This window comes from Dipodomys ordii, unplaced genomic scaffold, assembly GCF_000151885.1.
Source record: "Dipodomys ordii isolate 6190 unplaced genomic scaffold, Dord_2.0 Scaffold3, whole genome shotgun sequence".
NCBI classification, from domain to species: domain Eukaryota; kingdom Metazoa; phylum Chordata; class Mammalia; order Rodentia; family Heteromyidae; genus Dipodomys; species Dipodomys ordii.
Window position 1 is genome coordinate 10,455,241 of NW_012267219.1, and position 25,323 is coordinate 10,480,563.

The 25,323-nt window shown below is 40.8% G+C and overlaps 2 protein-coding genes across 2 annotated transcripts in view; one reads left to right on the plus strand and one right to left on the minus strand.

Moving 5' to 3' along the window:
* Window positions 1-2,133, plus strand: part of Mdm2 (MDM2 proto-oncogene, E3 ubiquitin protein ligase) — a 24,873-nt gene extending 22,740 nt beyond the window's left edge. Inside the window, exon 11 of the mRNA XM_013022766.1 lies at window positions 1,448-2,133. Coding sequence (XP_012878220.1) covers window positions 1,448-2,020 — 573 coding nt within the window. The 3' untranslated portion in view covers window positions 2,021-2,133. The remainder of the gene's footprint in view (window positions 1-1,447) is intronic.
* Window positions 2,134-9,509: 7,376 nt separating this feature from the next.
* Cpm (carboxypeptidase M) overlaps window positions 9,510-25,323 on the minus strand; it is a 58,911-nt gene continuing 43,097 nt past the window's right edge. Inside the window, exons 4-9 of the mRNA XM_013018012.1 lie at window positions 22,767-22,939; window positions 20,408-20,592; window positions 18,729-18,899; window positions 16,604-16,756; window positions 14,310-14,458; window positions 9,510-10,941 (exon numbers count right to left, since the gene is read on the minus strand). Coding sequence (XP_012873466.1) covers window positions 10,699-10,941; window positions 14,310-14,458; window positions 16,604-16,756; window positions 18,729-18,899; window positions 20,408-20,592; window positions 22,767-22,939 — 1,074 coding nt within the window. The 3' untranslated portion in view covers window positions 9,510-10,698. The remainder of the gene's footprint in view (window positions 10,942-14,309; window positions 14,459-16,603; window positions 16,757-18,728; window positions 18,900-20,407; window positions 20,593-22,766; window positions 22,940-25,323) is intronic.

The following is a 25,323-nucleotide window of genomic DNA, read 5'->3' on the forward strand; positions in this document are numbered from 1 at the left end:
TATTTGAGAGCTCCATTGCAAGATTTTATCTTTGGATTTTGGAGTTAGTAGAAACCACCTTTGACAACTTAAAAGAAGCATTATGGGAGAATGGTTTTCACCCTTAATGCTACTATGTTATGTCATTGGTAGTCTAAAGATGATCATTAATAGTGTAATGGGAAGTACCTCATAGCAAGTTTTATATATATAGTGTCCTCTGGCAAGGAGATAGGGATATGTTCTGTAAATAGGTGGGGATGTAGGGGAGTTTGTCATCCTTAATTGCATTCTAGAAAGAAATTAACATAATGGTTAGAATCACTGGAAAGAGAATACAGGAAGAAATAGACAAGTACAGGGCATATAGAGGTGTGGCTCTGTGACCAGGCTTGTAGTTTTAGATAGCAGTGACTGCTGAAAATAATTGTTTTGGTATTTCCCCTGATTTAAGGATATCTAGTCACTGCTGGATTAGGGAGTATTTCCTAGGAGCAGATTTCATCTAGATTGATTGGGAAAAATCTGTGCTCAGTGCCTAGGAATGAGCCTTTAAAGGAATTGGGTGCAGGCTTTAGCACAGGGGAAAAGATCCTACAGGACTTGATTCACCTAAATGAATCAGCTAACATCTCTGCTATCACACAAAACTTTTATAAATACATGGTTAATATTATAATAAAACCATTTTAGTTTCTTTTTTTTGTTTGTTGTGAGGCTTGAACTCTGGGCCTGGAGAATGTCCCTCAGCTCTTTAGCGCTACCACTTGAGCCACAGCGCCATTTCCACAGTAAAAACCATTTTAGTTGTAGGGTTTTCCAGCATGGAAAGTACTTTGAAATTACTTGCAATCACACACTTGAGGAGATACTGGTGACTTCTCCCAAACTCCTACTTCCAGTGTTATCTTTTGTGTGTTCCCCCACCCCTCCTTTGGCAATTCACCGCAGTACGTATAGTCAGTGTGATACCCATTATTTCACATTTTTTCTGAATGTATGTGTGTTTAGGAAGTAAAAGTACCTAAAGTCTACTCTTTAAAAGTAGCCAGTACATATTAACTGTATTACTCATGTTGTTTTTGTTGACTATTTCATGTAAAACATGTAATACTACCAGCTCCTGGTGGCTCAAGCCTGTATTCCTAGCTACTCATGCGGCTGAGATTGTGGTTTGAAGCCAGTCCAGGCAAAAAAGTTTGAGACTCTTCAATTAACCACCAAAAAAACTGGAAGTGAAGAGGCTCAAGTGATAAAGAGTGCTAGCCTTGAGAGAAAAAGCTCAGTTCCAAGGCCCTGAGTTCACGCCTCAGGACATGCATCAAAAAACAAAACAAGAAAATTAAACATGAAATGCTGAAAATTAAACTATGTGATTGTCTTTACTTTTGTCATATTGAAGTTGCTAACCTTGTTATATAAGTAGCTGAAGAGTTAGAGAAATTAAATCTATCTTATTTCATTGAAGGACTATTGGAAGTGTACTTCGTGCAATGAAATGAATCCTCCCCTTCCATCACATTGCAACAGATGTTGGGCCCTTCGTGAGAATTGGCTTCCAGAAGATAAAGGGAAAGATAAAAGGGAACTCTCTGAGAAAGCCAAACTAGAAAATTCAGCCCAGGTAGAAGAGGGCCTAGATGTGCCTGATGGTAAAAAAATAATGGTGAGTGATTCTAAAGAGTCATGTGTTGAGGAAAATGATGATGAACTCATACAAGCTTGCCAATCACAAGAAAGTGAGGACTATTCTCAACCATCAACTTCGAACACCATTATCAGTAGTAGCCAAGAAGATGTCAAAGACTCTGAGAAGGAAGAAACACAAGATGAAGAAAGTATGAAATCTAGCTTTTCTCTCAATGCCATTGAGCCATGTGTAATTTGCCAAGGTCGACCTAAAAACGGATGTATTGTTCATGGTAAAACAGGACATCTTATGTCATGCTTCACATGTGCAAAGAAGTTAAAGAAAAGGAATAAGCCCTGCCCAGTATGTAGACAACCAATTCAAATGATTGTACTAACTTATTTCAGCTAGTTGATCCATTCCTCAAAGTGGAATTATATATTGCTAACTATATAACCCTAAAAATGTATAAAACATAGATTTTTATTTTAATCTACATATTCAAAACAAAGTATATTGGTCCATATAAGTTTCTTTGTAGTGTAATTTGCCTATTTTGGGAGGAGGAAGAGTGAATATTCCTTTCAAAAAGGACAATTTTCCTTTTATGTTATATCTTTGAATTTCATTGTTATATACAGTGGCTATGTAACTCATGGTTTTTTTTTTGGGGGGGGGGGTCCAGTCGTGGGGCCTGAACTCTGGGCCTGGGCGCTGTCCCTCAGCTCTTCAGCTCAAGGCTAGCGGTCTACCACTTGAGCCACAGCACCACTTCTGGCTTTTTTCTTTTTGCTTATGTGGTGCTGAGGAATGGAACCCAGGGCCTCAGGCATGCAAGGCAAGTGCTCTACCACTGAGCCACCTTCCCAGTCCCTGTAACTCATGTTTTACATTTTTCTCTTATAAGACAATTTTCTGTTACATGTATCTGAATTCAAGGTTTCTTTCTCCCCTCCCCCCTTTTGGTGCTGAGGATTGAACCCAGGACCTTGTGCACTTGTGCATACTAGGCAAGCACTTTACTACTTCCACTATAAGACAGGGTCTCATTGCTTCCTTTGCCTGGCACCATCCTCCTACCTCTACCTCTTAGTAGTTGGGATTACAGATGTATACCACCATGACACATGAACATACTTTTCATGTAAAAAAGAAAAAGTATGTATAATAATGTAATATTAAAATTTTAGGTACTCTTATTAAAGTCTCCAGTCCTTAAGCTCTCTATTTAGAAGTTGTTATATTTGGTGCTATACAAGTAAAACATCTTATTCAGGCTTTTTACTATAGTATGGGATGCAGTAATGTTGTCAGTTGAGGATAGCCATTAGCCCTAAAAAAAATTTTTTTTAAATAGTGCTAGCCCTGAGGCTTGAACTCAGCCTGGGTAGTGTCCCTGAACTGTTTTTGCTCAAGGCTAGCACTCCACCACTTGAGCCATAGACCCAATTCTAGCTTTTTGGTGATTAATTGGAGATAAGAATCTCTTGGACTTTTCCTGTCTGGCTGACTTTGGACTTCTGTCTGCAGATCTCAGCCTCCTGAGTAGCATTAAAGCCACCAACACTTGGCTAAAACTACCCCCAGTAATGGGGCTTGAACTCAGGGCCTGGCATTGTCCCTGAGCTGCTTTTGCTAGTGCTCTACCACTTGAGCAACAGCACCACTTCTGGCTTTTTATGTTTATGTTGTACTGAGGAATCAAACCCTGGGGCTTTATGCATGGTTGGCAAGCACTCTACCACTGAACCACATTCCCAGACCCTGGCTAAAACTTTAAGGCTCCCTTTTTGAAGTGTGGAATTTTCCTGGGATATTCTTGAGCTCAGTTTTTTTTTTTTTTTGTTGGTCGTGGGGCTTGAAGTCGGCCTGGGCGCTGTCCCTCAGCTCTTCAGCGCAAGGCCAGTGCTCTACCACTTGAACCACAGCGCCACTTCCGGTTTTGGTGGTTTATTGGAGATAGGAGTCTCATGGTCTCTCCTGCCCGGGCTGGCTTTGAACCGCGATCCTCAGATCTCAGCCTCCTGAGTAGCTAGGATTACAGGCATGAGCCACCAGCGCCTGGCTTTTGGGCTCAGTTGTTTTGGATGGTTGTCTAGATTTTAGATCTGTACTTTTATTCAGTTTCGGAAACCAGTAAATTGAGAAGGATTATTTCAGAAATTTGATAAACAGAACTATTCATTTAAAAACTAGCTGGAAAGGTGGTAGTTTGTCCACCACCTTTAAGAAAGAATTAGAGCATGACATTGTAAAATGGTCTTTCAGACCATATATATTGACTTTTTAATTTACCATAAGTATCTTCAACAGAATAGTGAAAAATAATCACCTTCACCTTAAGGTTCCAGTACTCTTCTCGTGTGTCTGACAGTTTTATATATATTCCTCAATTAGACCTATAAGTTTAGAAGAGATCCAAGGAATAACTTTGCATATCCTGTTTCTAGTAGTCAATTATTAGATTGAATAAAAAAAGCATCTCCCTTCCCCAACTCATCCATCTATAGCATATCTTAAATAGGAAACAAACAGCCAATGGGATCAGTACTTTAGTAGTCCTGAAGTAAAGGAGAGAGAGCTTTAATAATTTGAGACTTAGTACTTTATACTTTAGGAAGAAAAGAGGATTAATAAGTTCATCCTTCTAGGAAAGTTCATAGACCATAACTGATGCAAATTAAAGTGCCTGCCATGAATGCTGTTGACTCAGCTTTCAACTGAACAAATGGTGTTTCATTTTACATGCTTATAGTTGGCTAATCTTGTTTGTCTAAATTTTTAGGTTTAGTATATGACTTATTTATTTATTTGCAAATAAATGAAGAACTGTTGCAAGAATGTGACTATTGGCTCTTATGAAGTTGTGGGTTTTTCAATAATATTCTTTGTGTAATCAAAGACAAGTTTGAATGTTTTTCTTGGAGTGAATGTGCCTTTCTACTTTAGAAAATACATGCATGAGGGTCTGGGAAGGTGGCTCAGTGGTAGAGTGCTTGCCTCGTATGCATGAGGCCCTGGGTTCAATTCTTCAACTCCACATAAGCAGAAAAAGCCAGATAATGGTACTGTGGCTCAAGTGGTAGAGTACTAGCCTTGAGCTGAAGGACAGGGCCCAGGCCCAGAGTTCAGGCCCCATGACCAACCAAAAAAAAAAAAAAAAGAGAGAGAGAAAAAGAAAATACATGTTTGATATAGTTTTGGAGTTTTTTGGGTTTTTTTGTTTTTGTTTTTTTTGTTGGTCGTGGGGCTTGAATTGTGGGTCTGGGAGTTATCCCTGAGTTCTTCAGTTCAAGATGAGTGCTCTACCATTTGAGCCGAAGTGTCACTTCTGGTTTTCTGGTGGTTAATTGGAGATAAGAGTCTCCTGGACTTTTCTACCTGGACCGGCTTTGAACCATGATCTTCAGATCTCAGCTTCCTGAGTAGCTATGATTACAGACATGATCAACCAGCACCTGGCTGTTTTGGAACTTTAGAGACATTGATTCAAAGCAGGTTGATGTTGTAGAGAGTGGGGGCTGGGCATGCTATTGGCTCTATATGTTACTCATTTGGACATCAAGTGGCAGGCTGACTGAAGTAGCTTTTTCATAAGAGATAGTGTGTATGGTCTGGCCCTATTGTAATTGCCTGTTTCCTTCTCTAGTCATCTTCTAAATTAAATTCTGTGAAGCCTGGATCTTCTGGGTTATGATGTGGGTATGTACGTGCTCAGTAAGAATATTAAATCAAAGCTGGGGAGCTGAGTTTGAAATTGGCTTTAAAAGAACATAGGGATCTCAGGTCCAAAAGCCAGAGGATTAATTCCTAGCATGGTTTAGCTTAGATTTTCTCTTATTTTCTTTCTTTTTCTTTCTCCTTCCTTCCTTCCTTTCCTTCCTCTCTCTCTCTGCCCTGTCTCTCTCCTCTCTCCTCTCCTCTCTCTCTCCTTTTTGTCTGTCCTGGGGTTTGAACTTAGGGCCTGGGCATTGTTCCCTGAGCTTCTCTTGCTCAGGACTAACACTCTACCACTTGAGCCATAGTACTACTTCTGGCCTTTTCTGTTTATGTGGTACTGAGGAATCAAACCCAGGGCCCCATGCATGCCAGGCAAGGACTGTATCACTAAGCCATATTCCTAGTCCTTAGCTTAGATTTTCTTAAGTTAAAATAAGCATTTCAAAGATAAGTTTAGTGTGTAGGTATACAGACTCATAATAGTAAACATAAATTGCCATGGCATTGTACTATAAAAAAGATAATAGTTTTACTTTCTGGTTGGATTCTGACTTGTATTTTTATATCTACAATTTTTTTTTTTTCCAATCCTGGGGCTTTGAACTCTGGGCCTGGGTACTCTCCCTCAGCAGCTTTTGCTCAAGGCATTTGAGCTATAGCAACACTTCCAGCTTTTTCTGAGTAGTTTATTGGAGATGAGTCTTACAGACTTTACTGCTGGGCTGGTTTTGAACTGCAGTCTCAGAGTTCTCAGACTCCTGAGTAACAAGGATTACAGGTGTAAGCCACTGGCGCCTGGAAAAAAATTTTTTTTTAAATATCAGAGTTAAATTTTAGTGTTTCGTTTTTGTTTACAACTTCCTATGTTTACCAACTATTATTAATTTTACAGGATTATACAATTCATTGCCTTTTTTTTTCCGTTTGTGCTGGGGATTGAACCTAGGGCCTCGTGTTAAGCATCCATTTTACTACTGAAATAGGCTACCAGGCTTGCTTCAGTGCATTTTATTCCCATTCTTTAAACTTACCTTGGCAAGGGAAAGAAACAGTATTCACTATGTGAATAGTCTTTATTGAGAATAAAATACTCTAAATTTATTAAACCCAGAGGTAGTCATGTCCCCTTCCAAATAAACTTTACAGTGTTTTTACATTTAATCGGTTCTTAATTATAGTATAAAAGGAAGTCACCGTGAAAGCTTATAAAATCAGTTATGAAATCTATAAAGGCTATGGAGTTATTAGTAGGCTAAATATAAAAATCGTTGTTTGCAGTAATGCTTCTCTTTTAGTAAGTAGGAACTCAGCACACTTTCTAATCTGGCCATTATTTCCTTCCCATCCACCTAGTCATGAAGAAGATATACATGATTGCGCATAAAATAAATATCAATTGTATTGCTACATAGACTAAGAAATGTCTCAATAGAGAACTTACATTGTTGGAATTAAGACAATATGCTATGCTTATTTTTCTAGGAAAATATAGTTGCAGTCCAGCACCAGTTTATACTTTCTAAACACAGGCTAGCTTAACACCATTTTTAGATAGATTACAAATGTAAATTTCACTGTGGGGGGGGGAAGAAAACATTCTTTCAGAAGTGTTGAAAGGAGGCTTTGAACATTGATGACATTCAGCAGCTCTTGTGATTAAGCACCAAAATCAACACTGACACTTTTGTTCTCAGGACTTAACATTCCTGTAAAATACATTTCTCTATGATAGATGTCGTTTACATTTAGGTTCAGGTTTATGACCATCGTTTCCCCATTATTTAGTCATGATCAAATTTGATCAGGCACCCAAGAAAGCTAATGTCTCTTCATGAAAGCTTTGAATATCACATGATTATTTTCACTGACAAATGCTGAGGTTTGCAAGTCAACTTCATTTTTTTTTTTTGGGTCCAGTTGTGGGGCCTGAACTCTGGGCCTGGGCGCTGTCCCTCAGCTCTTCAGCTCAAGGCTACCACTTGAGCCACAGCGCCACTTCCGGCTTTTTTCTTTTTGCTTATGTGGTGCTGAGGAATCGAACCCAGGGCCTCAGGCATGCAAGGCACGCGCTCTACCACTGAGCCATCTTCCCAGCCCCAAGTCAACTTCATTTTTATGTAAGGCCAAGATTTGGCTTATAATGTCTGTCCCACTGCCTTCAAAGTATCCACTTGAGTATGAGTTTTCCTTCCATCTAGATAAGCACTAAAAGCACCAACATGTGATTCCTACTAGCTGCTAGTAATCAATCACAGACAGCCACAGTCTTCATTTTACAGCTCAGGAAACTGCATGTGTGGTGGACTTGAATCAAGGGCTCCTATATTCTAGTTTTCATTTTACTCCTACATTTTTCTCCTTGAAAGCTTTTTGATCTTGTTGGTTTCTCTAGAAAAGAATTCACCTGAACTTGGAGCCTGAGAAATATAATCACCAGTCAAAGAAGGCCAAGAATAGTGAAAGGTGTTAGGGAGGTTGGTGGCTTGTTCTGCCACAGAATTCCATAGTTGTGTTTTGTCTATTTGGGAAAAGGGTGAGAGTCTTGGCTCATAAATTGGTAAGCATACACCACCACTACGCTCCGCTCCTAATCCTGATGCCTTCAAATGATTGGTTTTAAACGATTTTGATACAAACTCTGGGTTATAAACCAGTTTCGTTCATGTCCCTTTAAAACTGCTCTTTCAGAAAAGTTAGAATCCTTAGTTGAAAAATTGTGCAGGGATTGGTGGAAAAATAAGTATACACTAAACACTTTAATATGTAAAAATTAAATTTTGCTTTTACTTTCAATTATATGTTACTGCTTAAATAAAAGTGACCAAGATATTTAGGTCATTACTAGATTTTCCAAGTTTGGTTAGAAACTATACTATAACATGTATGGATTTTGTGCAGCTAGAATAAACTTGGCATCTAAATGTATGCACCTAAGTGTGTATCTTAGTCCTTCACCGGGTTCCAAGCCCAGTGTAGTTTCATCGTCCATTGCTGTAGAATATAAGAACAAAGGCAATTCATAGTATTTCAAAACACACAGTACTTCCTCGGCCCCCTCCTCATTTGACCTCCCCCCCCCCCGCCTTTTTTTTGGTCAGTCGTGGAGCTTGAACTCCGCCTGGGCACTGTCCCTCAGCTCTTCAGCTCAAGGTGAGCACTCTACCACTTGAGCCACTTCTGGTTTGAAAACTTCTGGTTTTCTGGTGGTTAATTGGAGATAAGAGTCTTCTGGACTTTCCTGCCCGGATTGGCTTTGAACTATGATCCTCAGATGTCAGCCTCCTCAGTTGCTAGAATTACAGACATGAGCCACTGGTGCCCATCTTTCCCCTTTAATTCTCACATAAAATGCATTAACACAGGTAAAATCCTAGTAGAAAATGGCTGTTTGAAAGTGAGCACTTGAAGTAAAAATGTTGCTTTCTGATTTTTTTTTAAAGCAAGTAACAATATTTCCTTTCTGCAAACTTCGTGAAATGCAAGTTAGAGCACTATATTTAGTGTTTTTTTTCTTTCTACATACATGCAAACACTTGTCAGTTGTTACTAGTGAGCTGGAGATTGCTTCATAAAATGATCCAAAGCCCTACTGTTGCCTGAAGTGACTAGGAGCAGCAGGTTTCTGGAACACTTTTCCATTCAGTATGTACTTTTAGGCTGTGAGGATATAAAAATGAATTTTTCACACAAGTAGACCATACCTCAAAGAGCTTGTCTACTAAGAAAGCCCATGTGAAGTAGATCATACTATAGTGTTGTAAATTCAGTAGTCAAGATCAAGTTTGATTTGAGGGAGCAAAGAGATATGGACTCAAACTCCAGATTTCCTGGAAAGGAATGGAATGGAATTGCTTGTGATGATAATCAGCAAAGTCTTCTCCCCGCCTTCCCCCTCTACCCCCCAACTCCTGAGTTTGAACTAATGGCTTTATGCTTGCTAGGCAGGCACTTTACCACTTCAGCCATGCCTCTGCCTCCAACTTGAATGAAGGTTTTTGTTGTTGTTCATGAGGCCTGAACTCTGGGCGTGGGCGCTGTCCCTCAGCTCTTCAGCTCAAGGCTAGCGCTCTACCACTTGAGCCACAGTGCCATTTCTGGCTTTTTCTGCTTATGTGGTGCTAAGGAATCGAGCCCAGGACCTCATGCATTTGAGGCAAGCACTCTATCACTGAGCCACCTTCCCAGTCCCTGAATGCAGTTTTAAAGGAGGACCAGAAAACAAAATGTGAATCAGAATGTCTTTCCAGACCCAAACAGAAATAACATGTTAAGTGTTTAGGAAACAAAGCAGCTGATTTGGGTTTTCTTCTGCCAGTACTAGGACTTGAACTCGGGGCCTTTTGCTCTTAACTTGGCTTTTTCTTGCTCAAAGATGGTGCTTTATGGCTTTTTGCTGGTTAATTGGAGATGAGTCTCTTGGATTTGTCTGCTCCAACTGGCTTTGAACCTCCATCCTCACATCTCAGCTTCCTAAGTTGCTAGGATTACTGGTGAGAGCCATCAGCACTTGGTTAGAATTAGCCAATATTTATACCACTTCTTAATGAACCTATCAACATATGGCATGAAGAATAAAGAGGAAGACTCAGGATCACTCCGATTTCTAGAGTGGTTGTACCAATAATTGAATAAAAAGTACAGTAGGGGAAAACTATTCAATGGTCAATGTAGAGTGATGTACCTATGAGTCATATCCAGGTGTTTATGTACAGTGGGCAACTGGACATAAATCTGAGGCTTAAAAGAAGGTGGAGTTGCACATTAGGATGTCCTCAGAAACTGGCATCCAGCTGCAGAAAGGCAGGGAGGGACACTGGCTCTGGAGGGAGAAAGACTCAACTGATGTGCTGCTTTGAGGCGCTGTAGATAACTTTACCATCCTATAATTTCTTGGGCCGCTGAGACATGTTTTCTCCTTAGGACATTAGCAAAGCTAGATATTCTCAGTCTTGTGATAATTTCTTCTTTGTGGACAACTAGTTATAGCATTGTTCACAAATAGCAATTGGCAAAGTCATATGCAGTAAGTGGTCAATAAATGTTCATCTCTTGCTTGTATTCATCTTGATTTTCATATATAAAATTGGCTCCATTTTTTTCTTGCAGGAACTTCTGTTTTGCTCCTCAAATTCAACAATTTCTAAGACTACTTCAGCATTAAATGTAAATGGGAAATACTTGACAGTTGTTTTCCATTCTAAAGTGAATCATTCAGTAGTACCCCACACACATTGGGAATATCCATTTCTCTTTTTAGGAAAGACTGGAGTTTCTCCAGTTGAGGTACCACTAAAGGGAGTTTAGCGTTGCTGTGACCTGGTGTGACAAATCCCTGATTCCAGGTGATGATGGAGGTTGAGCTTCACATTTTACTTGAAAAATATGTGCAAAAGAGTCAGTGAAAATAAGAACAAACTAGGCTTTGTTGCAGCGGAGTGGCTTGGCATTGTTTTGTACAGAGGAATCATCGGGCATGAAGGATGTGATACTAGGATAGAATCCAATTTCCTTTGGGATGGAAACAGAAAGTCTTTTTTGAGAGCACTAAAGTCCTGGGATTTTTCTGGAATAACCACCTTTGTGAGGTGTGAGTCATGTCCAGGGACTGTAACCTGAGAGGGTGGGGGGTGAGGGAAGAAACAAGAAACAATTGTATGAGTGACTTCAGATGTTTTGTAGTGCCAATACTGAAAACAGTGATACCCACCACTAAAATACAGCCTTTGTGCAATGCATGAAACAATCTGCCAGGCCTCATGACCTGGTAACTGAGGAGCTATCCAAGGCCTGTTGATGTACTGTTGTTAATGCTGTTGCCAAGAATTACAGGATGAAATAAAGACATATGGGTAACTTATCTAGTGATGCAAGTCAGGAGAAAGAAGGAAGCGGTAAGCTGATTCTGCTGTCATTTTCGTGGAGGGCAAAAGTGAAGAGTTATTGTCCCAAGTCTATACTTAAGATCTTTATTGGAAATCACAATTATAACTTTTCCCAATTCCCATTTTCCTTGCTGATCTAAGTATATAAATCTTTTTTGAGAAGTGCTGGTTTAGTTTGTTAGTCCCCCATCCCCCTTTTGTTTATTTTGCCAGTCCTAGGGCTTGAACTCAGGGCTTGGCATTGTCCCTCAGCTTCTTTGTGCTCAAGGCTTGTGCTCTACTGCTTGAGACACAGCACCACTTCTGGCCTTTTTGAATAGTTTATTGGAGTTAAAAGTCTCATGGGGACTTTTCGGCCCTGGATGCCTTCAAATCTTGATCTTTAGGTCTCAGCCTCAGTTGGTAGGTAGAATTATAGGAGTGAGCCACCAGTGCCTGGCTCTTTATAACGTATTTTTGATTGCACTGTTTTTGTTAATTTTTACTGCTAAGCTTTTTAGAGTTCCTTATATAATTATGGAAATAAATTCCTTGTCAAATCAATATTTTTCAGATATTTTCCCCATACTATAGATTTTCTCTTAATTCTGTTTCCTTTGCTATACAGAAGTTTCTCAGTTTGATATAATCCAATTTTTCTATTTGTATTTTGTCTAATACTTATCTTTTTTTACAGTTTGAATGCTTTTTATTTCTTTTGCTAATTGCTCCTGTTAAAACTTCCAGTAGTACATTAAGTAAGAGTGATAGAAATCACCATGTTTGCCTTGCCTATGATATTAGAAGAAATGCTATCATCTTTTTGTTATTCATGATGATTTTTCAATATCACTACTATTTTCCTTCTATTCCTAGTTTGTTTTTTCTTTTTCCTTTTTTTTTCCAGTCCTAGGGCTTGAACTCAGCTTTTTTTTGTTCAAGGCTAGCATTCTACCACTTGAGCCACCACACCATTTCTGGCCTTTGCTGTTTATGTGGTACTGAGGAATCATGCTATACAAGCATTCTACCACCATTAAACCACATTCTCAGCCCTATTTTTTTTAATCATGAAGAGACAATGAATCCTATCAAATTCTTTTTATGCAGCTGTTGAAACAATCCTAGTTTTTGTCCTTCATTCTGTTGATATGTTGTGTCATATGTATTGATTTGTGTGTCAAACCATCCTTGCATTCCTGAGAGGAATCTCACTTGATCCTGGTGTATTATCTTTTGCTATACTGTTCAATTCAATTTGCTACAATTTCATCAAGAACTTTTGTATTTCCCTCTGTGTCATCGGGGATATGGTTCTGTAGTTTTCTTTCCTTGGTATCAGGGTAATGCTGGCCTCTTATAATAGGTTAGCAGAGTCTTCCATTTCAAAGTTTTCGACTAGTGTAAATAAACAACAAAATTAGTTCTTTAAATGTTTAATAGAATTTCACAGTGAGGTAGTAAAATTGGAGTTGTTTTTTGTGTGTGTGTGCTGATCCTAGGTCTTGAACTCAGGGTCTACTGGCAGTCTATCATTTGGGCTACACCTCCACTTCAAGTTTTTTTGGTGGTTAACTGAAGATTACAGGCATGAACTACTGGTGCCCAGCAGATATGTTTTAATTATTGCTTCAACCTCTTATCACCTCTTATCATGGGATCCATGGCACTATAACTGTGAACTCATTGTTTTGGAAGCCAGAGGGGATCTTCTTTAGGTATCGTTAGGAAACTGCAGTTGGTACTAGCATATAGCACCCGCAGCCACTATTGGGTAGCTGTGGGACTCAGATTATACCTTTTCCTGGATCTGTGAAATAAACAAAAATGATCCCAGTGATGTGGTCCAAGGTCTGTGGGCTACGAAGAGGTTCCTAAGTCTTCTGGCATATGAGCAGATAGTGTTTGGGCTGTGGCACTGGTACCCCCATGCTTGGAGGTGTGTGTAGGCAATGGAGGAAGACATTTTCTTGGACCCATGGGTTGAGAACAGGAGGTAGTGGAACTTATGGCTTTGTATCTTTAGTCCTAGAGCTGCAGGGTGTAGGTGGGTATGTCTCTAAATCATGTAGTATAAACTGGTGGGGACATGCTTTGTGACATTAATAATTTCAGTCCTGGAGCTAAAAAAATGTGGAGGGGCATTTCCCATGGTCCCTAAGTACAAGTTAAAGTGAAAGCCAAGGGTTTTTGTACACACAGCTGTCGTCCCACAGTCATGGGAAGGGGACCAGGTGAGTGCAGGTGATGCGGGGAGTGGAGCCAGTGGCTGCATTCCTGGAGCTAGACTTGGACACTTCCAAGCTGGGACAGGTGTGGGTGAATCTGGGACGTTGCAACATTGTTTACAAGTCTAAGGTTAGGAACTTGTGGGTATACAGCTGTTTGGTCTTGAAGCTACAGGATTCAGAGAGCTGTCTGCTGCCCTGTGAAGTGACATGAGCCCAAATTTCCTGACAGGGTCAAGGTTAGGCTCCCAGCTCCTTAAGTCAAGATGGTGACTAGCAATAGCTGTTGTAGTAGTATGAGTTCTGAGAGTTGAGGATAGTCCAAAGTGAGAGGAGTCACTTTTAGACTAGCCAGCTTTCCAGATTGGGGATTCTCCTGAATGTTTAGAAGTGTCAGTCTACTGCTATACTTTGGGGTCTCTTCCCACTGACCTTATAGGGCAGTTTCATTCCAAGATTGAAGGGCCAAATGTTTTGTTCTTTTTTCTAGACTGCCTTTCTAACTATACATGCTGCTAGGGCTCCTGTCACTTTGCTGGCTTTCAGAGTTCTTCCTTATCACTGTCCTTGAAATACAATTTCTCCTTTTCTGCCCTGACTTCTCTCTGAGAGTCACACACAACCACATGGACTCCCTTCTAACTTATTATTAATGGGGCTTCTTCTTTATCATAAAAGACACCATAAAAAATAGGACTTGGCTTCAATGAAAAAATTGTCAGGAACATTTTCTTTCTAGTTTGTTCCTATCATTCCTACCTCTGCTGCCCCTCTACCCCTTCCAGTTGCAGGCCTGAGGCTGTTTTTGAATTTCCAGGATTACTTTAGATTTCTCCTGGGTGAGTATTGTAAGATCTGTAATGTTATTAACAACTAGGATTGCATACTTACATTTATTGTATAGGAACCAGGCAAAAGAAGTAGATAATATTCTCCAAATTTGTTGGTTCTAAATGGACAGATATGTTTTCTGTCTTGGACTTCCACAATTACATTGGGTAATGGATTTCTATTCTGATCAAAAACTTGTCCTTTTATGCCTATAATACAAAAGAAAAATTGAATATAAACATTCACATTTTGTAGCATAGGAAAGTATTTTTCCTGTAACAATTTAAGGAACGTATGCTTAATATTTATTAGCTATTTTGAGTTAATAATGTATACAGAAAGGAAGGTATTTTTGATCTCTACATTATAGTCAAGCTACTAGTCTGACTTATAGCTTTATATAGGTTTGTTGGTTTTTCTGCACATTGTACATTTTATCAAAATAAACACACACAGATGACCATCTAAGTTCATTCCTATCATCTCCAAGTTGTTTGTTCAAGCATTAATGCATACTGTAACATGCCATTGGTAGACTTCATAAAACCCTAAACAAAAAAAATGCCAGTGCATTACTTTATAAGATATTTAATGTACTCGGAACCTGATGGTTTTGTCTTACAGTCAGGTGAACTATGGGGAAGTTACAATCAAAGGTTGCTTGAAGCATGGAATTGACTGATGGGAGACTTAATAGTTCTAAGACAATAGTTAGGAGCATTTAGTGGGCTCCAGGCTCTATGCTGAGTGCTTAAGTTGTATTTTCTCTCAGAATCTTCACATCAGCACTAAGTCAGACAATGTTGTCTTAGTGTTAGCCTGGAGTATATAGCTCAGTTGTTGAGTGCTTGCCTACTATGCCCAAGGTCCTGGGTGTGATCTCCAGTACCACAACAAACATCCCTCAGCTGACTAGGCTGAGGTCCAGACAGTTGTGGCTCCAGCTTTTAAACACATAAAGTGACCAAACAGCATGGGAACGCCCTAGCCACTGGTCCTCTAGGCCAGACCTTTCATGAAAACAGAGGCAGACAAGACAGTCATAGACTTCCAGATGTGTCAAAGTCTCAGACTCAGAAGCCTTTTAGTGAGTGCTGAAGGCAACACAGCTTGACCAATTTCAGTAATTTTCTTAACCTACAGGAATCTCAACAAGGGGGAGCTTGTTCCCATTATCTATAAGTAAAAATACTCTGGTATCAAGGGAGAAAGAAGATTTCTATAAGTAATAACTACATGCACCACCAGTATTTTGAAACATGATTTCATTATTAAACTAAAAAAATTGTCTCTGTCTTCAACCACAAGGGGGCAGGGTAGATGTGTGTTTGTAAATACTGGGTTGTTCCCATCAGATTATAGGGACAGGAAGGTAGATAAATATTCTTCAAGTTGGGTGCCCCATAGCTCATGCATGGAATCCTAACTTTTCAGGAGACTGAAATCTGAGGAACATGGTTTGTTGCCAGCCCGGGCAGGAAAGTACTCATCTATGATTAAACACCAGAAAACTGGAAGTAGCTCTGTGGCTCAAAGTGGTAGAGTGCTAACCTTGAACAGAAAAAGCTCAGAGACAGTGCCTAGACCTTAAGTTCAAGCTCTATGACAAACAAAATAAATTATATATATGTATATATATATATATATATATATTCTTCATATTCCTCATACAATGGAATGTTAAATGGACTTTTTTTTTATGTGTGTGCCAGTACTGAGGCATGAACTCATGTCCTGTCTCTTAGCATTTGTGCTCAAGGTTGGCATTCTACCACTTGGTGGGAGCCACAGCTCTACTTTTGGCATTTTGGCGGTTAATTGGAGGTAAGAATCTCACTGACTTTACTGCCCAAGCTGGATTTGAACCACTACATTCAGTCTCCTGAGTAGTTAAGATTATAGGCATGAGCCCACTGGTACCTGGCTAAGTGAAATTTTAAGCCCTCAAAATTAATAATAGCAGCTCTTATGCTGCAAGCTCTGTGTTATTTACCATTTTACCAAGCTCTTTCAGTGGCAACATTCTGCCAGCACTATACTTTGAAGGCCACCCTCCCTCTGCAGAGCTTTGTAATTCCTGCTCAGTTACATTCTCCTGCTGAGACTGATAAAGGGATTTCAGAAAAGAATTCACCCGGTAACACACTGAAGAATGAATGTGGGAAGAAGTCTAAGAGAAAGGTTAAATTAATACATGGCTCATGAAGATAAAGCCAGAGGACCCAGAAACAACAGAGGACCCAGAACAAAGTTTGATATCACAATGAAGAGAGAAACATATGTGTGCTGCAGCCAACGGGCCTGCCCATGCTATATTTTGTGTTTGGCAAGGAATCAGTAAAAATCTTACAGACCTAGGTGCACTTGTTTTATATATTCAATTAACGAGGCTTTGTTATCATTCCAAAAGTACGGAAGCTTCTCCTCACGAGGGTATTTACAGCATGACAGCTCCAAGGTAATTTCAAAACACTGGGCCCAGATGTAGTTGTAATCTTGCATTCCACCTAAAAACAAGCAAATTTTGTTTTTATTCAGGTCTAAAATTGGAGTGGTGCCAAGCATCACATACTTTGGGGACAAGTGAATGAGACAGTTACAAGAAAAACTACATGAGAGCATGAATTTGACAGATTAACATGGTCTTCACATCTCATTACCCAAGGCATACCAGTCACTCCTAAATATTTCCATATGAATATCAAAGATGACTGGAGTTCATTTGTGGTTCACAATTAAATGAGGAGACTGGTTGCCATGGTTTATGCCTATAATCCCAAGGATTTAGGAAACAGATATCAGGAGGATGACAGTTCAAGACCAGTCTAGATAATGTTAGCAAGACCCTTCCCCCAATCTCTGTTATGTGGGAAAGATAAAATAGGAGGCTCACAGTCCATGCCTACTCAAGCAAAAATGTGAGATCCTATGTGAGAAAAGAAAGAGGGGGGGAGGGAGAGGGAGAGGGAGAAAGAGAGAGGGAGTGAGAGAGAGAGAGGGAGAGAGAGACAGAAAAGGCTCTGGTAGGCTGAGCATGTCAAAGATTACAAGTATGTTAAAGATCCCTAGCTAAGTATTTGGGCTGGAAATGTCAAGCATGGGGAATGGAGAATGAATGTAAAGCTCTGGATAAAGCCAGTCAGGTTTGGCCAGCAGAATCTATAAGTGGGTCAGGAGACTGGCTCTGAACTTCTTAAGCATCTGGCTTTGCTGCTGTTTTTTTTTGTTTTTGTTTTGTTTTCTCCTGAGGATACAGAACTCTCAAAAACATAGTTGGGAACAATTTCCAACAGTAACTGTGAGTTTTAGTAAATGTTCTACACATGTGGATCTGTCTTGAAAGTTAACAGTCTGCATGAAGGACAGCCCTGCCCCTGGCTGAAGGGGTCTTTTGCTAGCCATGAAGAGGCAAGGGCAGGGTTTTGCCTTGCTGGAGGCCTTAGCAGGCAGAGGCAGATTACGGACAGCAGAGGTTCGAGATGTCATGGTGTCCCGCTGGACCTGAGGCCTGCACTGATTGGTTGTGGTCTACCTTTATTTACAGTACCTGGAAAGGCGGCAGTGTGCCCGACACAAAAGTGCAAGATTAGTAGACAGCTTTTGCATCCAGAGTGCCAACTGAGAAGGTACCTTTGGAAGTGGCCTTTGTGCAGAAATGCAAATTCAGGTAGGAAGAGAATGCTTTGCATTCTACTGTCTCTCCTCTTGCCCTTCCTAAGTCCCTCCTAATAATTTTCAGTTCCTAGACTAATACAAGCCTCACATCCCTTGGATTCTGTTTCTATAATTCCTTCTGGTAAAAAATATCCTTCCTTCCCATATACCCTACATGGCAATTACCCTCTCCCTTACCTGACCATCCTATTCCAAGGGTAGGAAACTGGAGGTCCCTCTTGCTGTTTCTATCTGAGGAGCTCTTTTGTTTAGCCTGTTGAAAAGTAGTTTTTGAAACCACGGTACTTCATGTGATCCCACTTCCTCTGTGAACTGGAAGGTCTGGTGATACTAGCTTTCCACTTTCGCATAACAATGATTACCTGGATCTGAGTATCAGCTGCCTGTCTAGAAGGGACCCAAGTGTTAGATTTCTCTAAGATCTTCTCTACTTCCTACTGGTTTTTGGCTTTATACCTGGATGATATCCTCTATCATTTCTAAACCACTATTCTTACTTTAATCACACTGACACCACTATTATTTATGTGCTTTGTACTTGAAAGTAAGATCTGTGTCTTATTTGTCTTTCTTAGCAGGCAGATCCTGACTAAATGTCTGGGGGGCATTAGCAGGGAGGAATGTATCTGAGCATCTCTCAAGCCATGTCACCATCACTATTCCTGGGATATCATCAGATGAAGACACAAGTGAGGGCCTGTGCTATGACTGAAGATCTTTGAACAACTTTTGGGTCAAAAATGAATGAGCTAGAACCGTTAAGCAAAAGCAAATGGAGAATGGAGGAAATGAAGAGAGACTCACCTTGGAGTGGATACCAAGCATATCCATTTGTAATTCCATTAGGAAAGTTCATTTTATTCTTACACTGATCTCCTTTCACCATGTTGGGATTTCTAGAAGCATAGGTGTATGCAAGGTGTTGGAAAACATCATCATCAGGAGTTACGCTTCGGGACAGCAATGCTCCAGTGGCTATATTTAAAAGTCAGAGAAAGACTTTTTGGTTCACTTTAGAGCAGAATACACACCACCATATTAACAAGTACACATGCTGTCATTTCCTTAGAAGACAGTTTACCCACTTCCACAAATGCTCCCTCTGCTTTTTCTGTGCTGGTACCTGGGGCTTAAAGTCAGGGTCTTGTGCTATCACTTGGCTTTTTTGCTCAAGGCTTGTGCTCTACCACCTGAGGCACAGCTTCATTTTTGGCTTTTTGGCGGCTATGTGGAGATAAGAATGTTATGGTCTTTTCTACCTATGCTGGCTTTGAACTGCAATCTTCAGATCTTAGCTTTCTGAGTAGTTAGGATTAGAGTCATGAGCCACTGGTCCCAACTATTCTCTCTCTCTCTCTTTTTTAAATTAAAAAAATTTTTTTTATTGTGAAAATACTGTACAGAGGGGTTACAGTTACATGAGCAAGGTAATAAGTACATTTCTTATCAAGCATTGTTGCCTCCTTTGTTTTCCCCCTACCATCCTTGCCCTCCCATCTCTATGACTACCCCCCCTCCTTTTCTCTCTCTCTCTCTTTTTTTTTATGCTGTTTTTGGGACTTGACCTCAGAGCACTGCACTATCCTTAGCTTTTTACTCAGTGTTAGCACTCTACCACTTGAGCCACAACTCCAGTTCCAGCTACTTAGTGGAGATAAGAGTCTAATGCCCAGGAGCTGGGAAGGTGGCTCAGTGGTAAAGCGCTTGCCTTGCATGCCTGAGGCTCTGGATTCGATTCCTCAGCACCACATAAGCAAAAAGAAAAAAAGCCGGAAGTGGCACTGTGGCTCAGGTGGTAGAGCGCTATCCTTGAGCTGAAGAGCTGAGGGATAGTGCCCAGGCCCAGAGTTCAGGCCCCACGACCGGACCCAAAAAACCCCCCAAAAACAAAGAGTTTAATGCCCAGGCTGGCTTTGAACCATGATCCTCAGATCTCAGCCTCCTGAGTAGTTAGGATTACAGGCATGAGCCATTGGTCCTGGCCTACTCTTCTATTTTATAAGGTAATATCATACAAAACAAGGCAGACTCATCTTGAAACATTAAAATTAAATCTGCAAATCTATGGAGGTCTGTAAAGTTTCCTTAAAGATACCACACTGGCTAAAGGAAGCTACTGTTGTCCTACAGTGGGTGTGGGGCAATGTATCCTGATTTAGAGGTGGAAGGAGGGTGACCAATCCCAGGACATGTAATCAGCAAAGAAAGGTAAGTTCTTCTGGTTTTCTTTGCTTTTAGCCATGCTGACTCTTACGAGATCATCTAAATTTGATCATACCATTCCACTAACAAATACAAAGTTGGTTGCAGCTCATCCTCACTGCCCTGCCACTGTTTACGAGTCACAAGGCAGAATGGTTCAGGACTGGAGAAACGAGGCTCCACCTAGCCTGGCCAGAAAAAGTTAAGTCATCGTCCTTCAGTGTCAGCATTTGCAGCTCCTGTCTGCACTTGGGAGAACCAAGCAGGCCTGGATGGCTTACCTTGAACACCATTATCAAATGGATAACTGGCCACCAGGGCACCGCCATGGAGGTTCGCAGAAAGGACAAATGTCTCTGTTTTCAGCCACTTCATGATTGCCAGAGTTTCAGGCTGCCTTGATACGTTATTGTATTCAAAAGCATCTGGGAAATTTCTATTCAGGTCATAGTCATTAGAATTGCTCCTTTAAAAGAAAGAATGTTTTAGGACTTATTAGTGGTGTGGGAGGGAGATGGTCTTGCAGTGCACAGACCTCTAGCTTGGGCTTTGGCTGTTTTCCCAAATGTATGCAAGTGTGGATTGTGGCCTTGGTAGCCTTCCAGAACCACGCCTGGCATTCTTGTCCTATGTAGTCCCCTCTGTTGTGATTTGCTGTCACAAATGGGATATTAGCTATCATGATACAAGCAGAGGCTTGCATCTAGGACTTTTTCTTGCTTCCTTTGAGAACCTCAGACCCCAATGATGACCACCTGGAAAGGCCCCATGGGGAAGTGAAGAACTAGGTAAAGGCCAGAATAAGACCCTAGACAACCTAGATGATTGTCTCAGACAGACTGGGTTGCGGTACCGAGATTAGCTGTTGTTGTTCTGTCCTGCTCAGGACTCTGACTTACAGAACCAAGATTAAATAACAAGATTGTTGTTTTGAGTCACCAAATGTGGGGACAGCTCTTTACATAGAATCTGATCATTGAAACAATGGAGAACACACTTTATACCAACATGTTTGTGAAAAGTAGTTGTGATAGATATGCTAGAAATATAAAGTTAAAGAAATCCAGTGATGAGATTTTATTTTTCTTGTTTTTTTTTTGGGGGGGGTCCGGTCGTGGGGCCTGAACTCTGGGCCTGGGCGCTGTCCCTCAGCTCTTCAGTTCAAGGCTAGCACTCTACCACTTGAGCCACAGCACCACTTCCGGCTTTTTTTCTTTTTGCTTATGTGGTGCTGAGGAATTGAACCCAGGGCCTCATGCATGCAAGGCAAGTGCTCTACCACTGAGCCATCTTCCCAGCCCTGAGATTTTATTTTTCTTAATGAAAAAAATTGTTTCATGTTTCTGAGACAGGATCTCACTACGTGACCTAGGTTGGGTGTGAATTCATGATTCTTTTGCTTCGGCCTCCCAAGTGTTGGGATTATAGACATATTCCATCATGCCTGGCAAGAAAAAATGAGAAATTATACAACTACACATGTATATTAGATATTTGGGGGATGTTAGATATTTGAGAAATTCTAAACCTCCCAATATAGCTTGAAATAAATTGTTCATACCAGAACTTATCTATGAGCTATTCTTCTCTGGTTAGTTCTGAGACAACTGGCTTAGCAAATCAATGGTGATTATTGAGGACCTGGGTTCTGTGTTAGGAATGAGGGAGCTAACAATGATGAATGGACAGGATTCCTGCCTTCCAGTAGTTGCCAGTTCTGTGGGCATGGGGGGGGAGGGGAGAGGAGAGGATATTAAACAAGAAATCAGACACTGAAAATTGTACTCTGAAGTTGGGTGCTGGTGGCTCACACCTGTAATCTTAGCTACTCAGGAGGCTGAGATGAGAGGCTTGTGGTTAAAAGCCAGTGAAGGACAGGGAATTCTGTGACTCTTAATCTCGTTAACCATCAAAAAGCTGGAAGTAGAGCTTTGGCTCAAGTGGGAGAGCCTTGAGTGAAAAAGCTAAGGGACAGTGCCCAGGCCCTAAGTTCAAGCTCTAGTATTAGTACAAAAACAGAAGGAAGGTAGGAAGGAAGGAAGGAAAGAAGGAAGGAAGGAAAGAAGGAAAGAAAGGAAAGAAAGAAAGGAAGAAAGAAGGAAGGAAGGAAGGGAAGGAAGAGAAGGGAAGGAAGGAAGGAAGGAAGGAAGGAAGGAAGGAAGGAAGGAAGAAGGAAAATAGTGCTCAGAGGGTAAAGTGGATTGGAAAGTTTACCAGGGGACCTAATAGAGGATGTGTGGTCAGAGGCGTCTTGGAGGGACTGCTGCTGAAGCAGAGGGAGAGGTAAAGAGGGGGAGAGGGGTGTTTGTGCAATGCCTAAGTAGCAAAGCCACCTGGTAGTACCAAGAGATAGATGGAGGATGGTGAGAGAGACTGGTACTGGGGAACTATGGGGGTGTACCCAAGGGGTAGAAGGTGAAGCAGACAGTCAGGCACAGGAGTCCTCAGGACTCCATGTTTCATCCTACCAGCCACAGGCAAGAGTTAAGAGCATCAGCACACCTGACATGACACAGGCTGTCAGGTGCAATACCATTTTGGGTCTCGTCTTCTCTGGGCTGACAGGTACCTGCCTAATGAGGAGAGCCTTTTCATTATTTTGTCTTGTTTTCAATCAAGTTAGACCTACTCATCTTTTACCTTCCACTATTATAGAAGCAGTCGGGCTTTTTGACAGATTCAAAGCCGTCTGGGTTCATTGAAGGCATGATGTGTATCCGAGTATTGTTGATGAGCTTTGTAATCTCGGTGTCCTTCCCATGGTTGGTTACGAGATAGTCGATCAGGTGGAGCAGCATTTCCCGCCCCACAGTCTGTGTGGAAGAGAAAAGGGGTGCTACCAGATCAGATGCAATAAGGACACAATCATGTGCCTAAATGGATTTGCTAGTAAAAGTTTTAGCACTTATTTGTACATAATTTCGTGTGTGTGTGTGTGTGTGTGTGTGTGTGTATGGGTGATGAAGATTGAACCCACAATAACTTACTTTTTCAAGAATGAGTTGGAGTACATGTGTTCTGATCATAGTAATTTTTACTTGCTTGTCATCCACAATACTTATGGAATGGTCAAGAAAGAAGCAGAATCACAAAGAACATTCACTACTGCTACATGCAACATTGTAGAGCTTGAGGTCAAATTTATTAATCAAGTTAATAATTTTAACAGGTTTCAGATGTCTACTGTCTCCCATTATAAGCCCTCTTGCACATTTCTGTAGTGTTTTGTTTTTTTTCTGATTCTGTGCATTTCTGATCTCCATTTGATGTTTCTGAACCATAGAAAAATGAAACGATGAAACCCTAGGCCATTGGCCTATTATCCACCATTGCCAGGCACCAGTGGCTCATGCCCGTAATCCTAGCTAGTCAGGAGGCTGAGATCTGAGGATCGTGGTTCAGAGCCAGCCCAGGCAGGAAAGTCCATGAGACTCTTATCTACAATAAACTACTAGAAAACCGGAAGTGGCGTTGTGGCTCAAGTGGTAGAGAGCTAGCCTTGAGCTGAAGAGCTGAGGGACAGCGCCCAAGCCCAGAGTTCAAGCCCCATGACCCACCAAAAAAACAAAAACTAAGCTAGGCACCTTGATTCATGCATATAACCCTGGCTCCTTGGGAGGCTGAGAGAGGGTGATCACAGTTTGAGGCTAGTCCAGTGGGAAAAATGTTCTCACAACCTCTTCTCTACAAGTAGCTGAGTATGTGGCATATACCTTTAATACTAGCTTTGTAGCATGATAAATGGATCGAGGTTCCTCTAGGTGCATGCCCAAGAATGAAGTGAGACTGTCTGAGAAATAACCAGTATAAAAAAGGGTTAGAAATTTGGTCAGTAGGTATAGTACCCACCTAGCAAGCAGGCGGTACTGAGTTCAAACCCAAGTACCCCCCCCCATACACCTCTGTATCATTATCACTTTGCTAGATATATATATTTCTAACAATGAGTAAAAGAGTGTAAGTATTAAAAAGCTTTCACATCCAACTAAATTACCTTCTGTGCCACCAAGGACCTGGGAACTGAAGGACTGAAGGGGTTCTCATTTTATAATACCCAAGGGAGGTTTACAATTTTTCTTTTTAAAAAATTTTATATAGTCTAGTCACGTCTTCCTAATAAGACGTGACTAGACTATATAACATTGTATCTATAATTCTGGGCTAGAGGAATCTGCTCTTGAAGACCAGATGTTAGAAAACAGATGCTAGGAACGAGGACAAAGTGGGGCAGAGGTTAGATGAGGACTTGACTGTTGCTGCTGCTCAGGAAAGCATTTAATGGAGTCTCAAAAGTACTTGGGTCGCGACTGCACTGTAGGAATGCAACACTTTGACCCTTTATCGGCCTCACTGGCACATAAAGAAAAAACAACCAACTCTCCTTTATATATTTTGTTATCCTACACAGGATAGTGGCAGCAGGGCCTCAAACACTGTGATATGTGAATTTTATCTTCGCATGTAATAGCAATGCAATTCAGAGCAATAATAAAATCACTCAAACCTGACCTCAGTTTTTTTCCTGCTCATTTTTCTCTTCCTCTTCCACACACATGACTTTTTCAATCATTTTGGTTTTATTCTCTGGTTAATACATGTAAATATGATTAAATTTCATACATCTTATTAAAAGGTAATAGATACAATATGTTATACAACCTGCTTTAAATTCTTTTTATTAGTGTACATTAATTGTACAAAAGCACCTCATTGTGCTATTTCCATATATTCACGTAATATTTGATCAATTCACTCTATTACTCTTTCCTACCTCTAGTCCCCCTTTCATATATTTTTTTTAAATTTTATTCTATTTTTTGTCGGTTGTGGGGCTTGAACTCTGGCCTTGGGCACTGTCCCTCAGCTCTTCAGCTCAAGGTGAGTGCTCTACCAATTGAGCCACAGCGCCACTTCCAGTTTTCTAGCGTTTTTTTTTTTTTGTGAAACTACTGTACAGAGGGGTTACAATTACATGGGCAAGATAATGAGTACATTTCTTATTAAGCATTGTTGCCTCCTCCTTTGTTTCCCCTTCCTATCCCTTCTCATCCTCCCCTCTCCCTCCCCCCCCCAGTGGTTTTTATTGGAGATAAGAGTCTCACGGACTTTCCTGCCTGGGCTGGCTTTGAACTGAGATCCTCAGCTCTCAGCCTCCTGAGTAGCTAGGATTACAGGCATGAGCCAACTATGCTTTTTT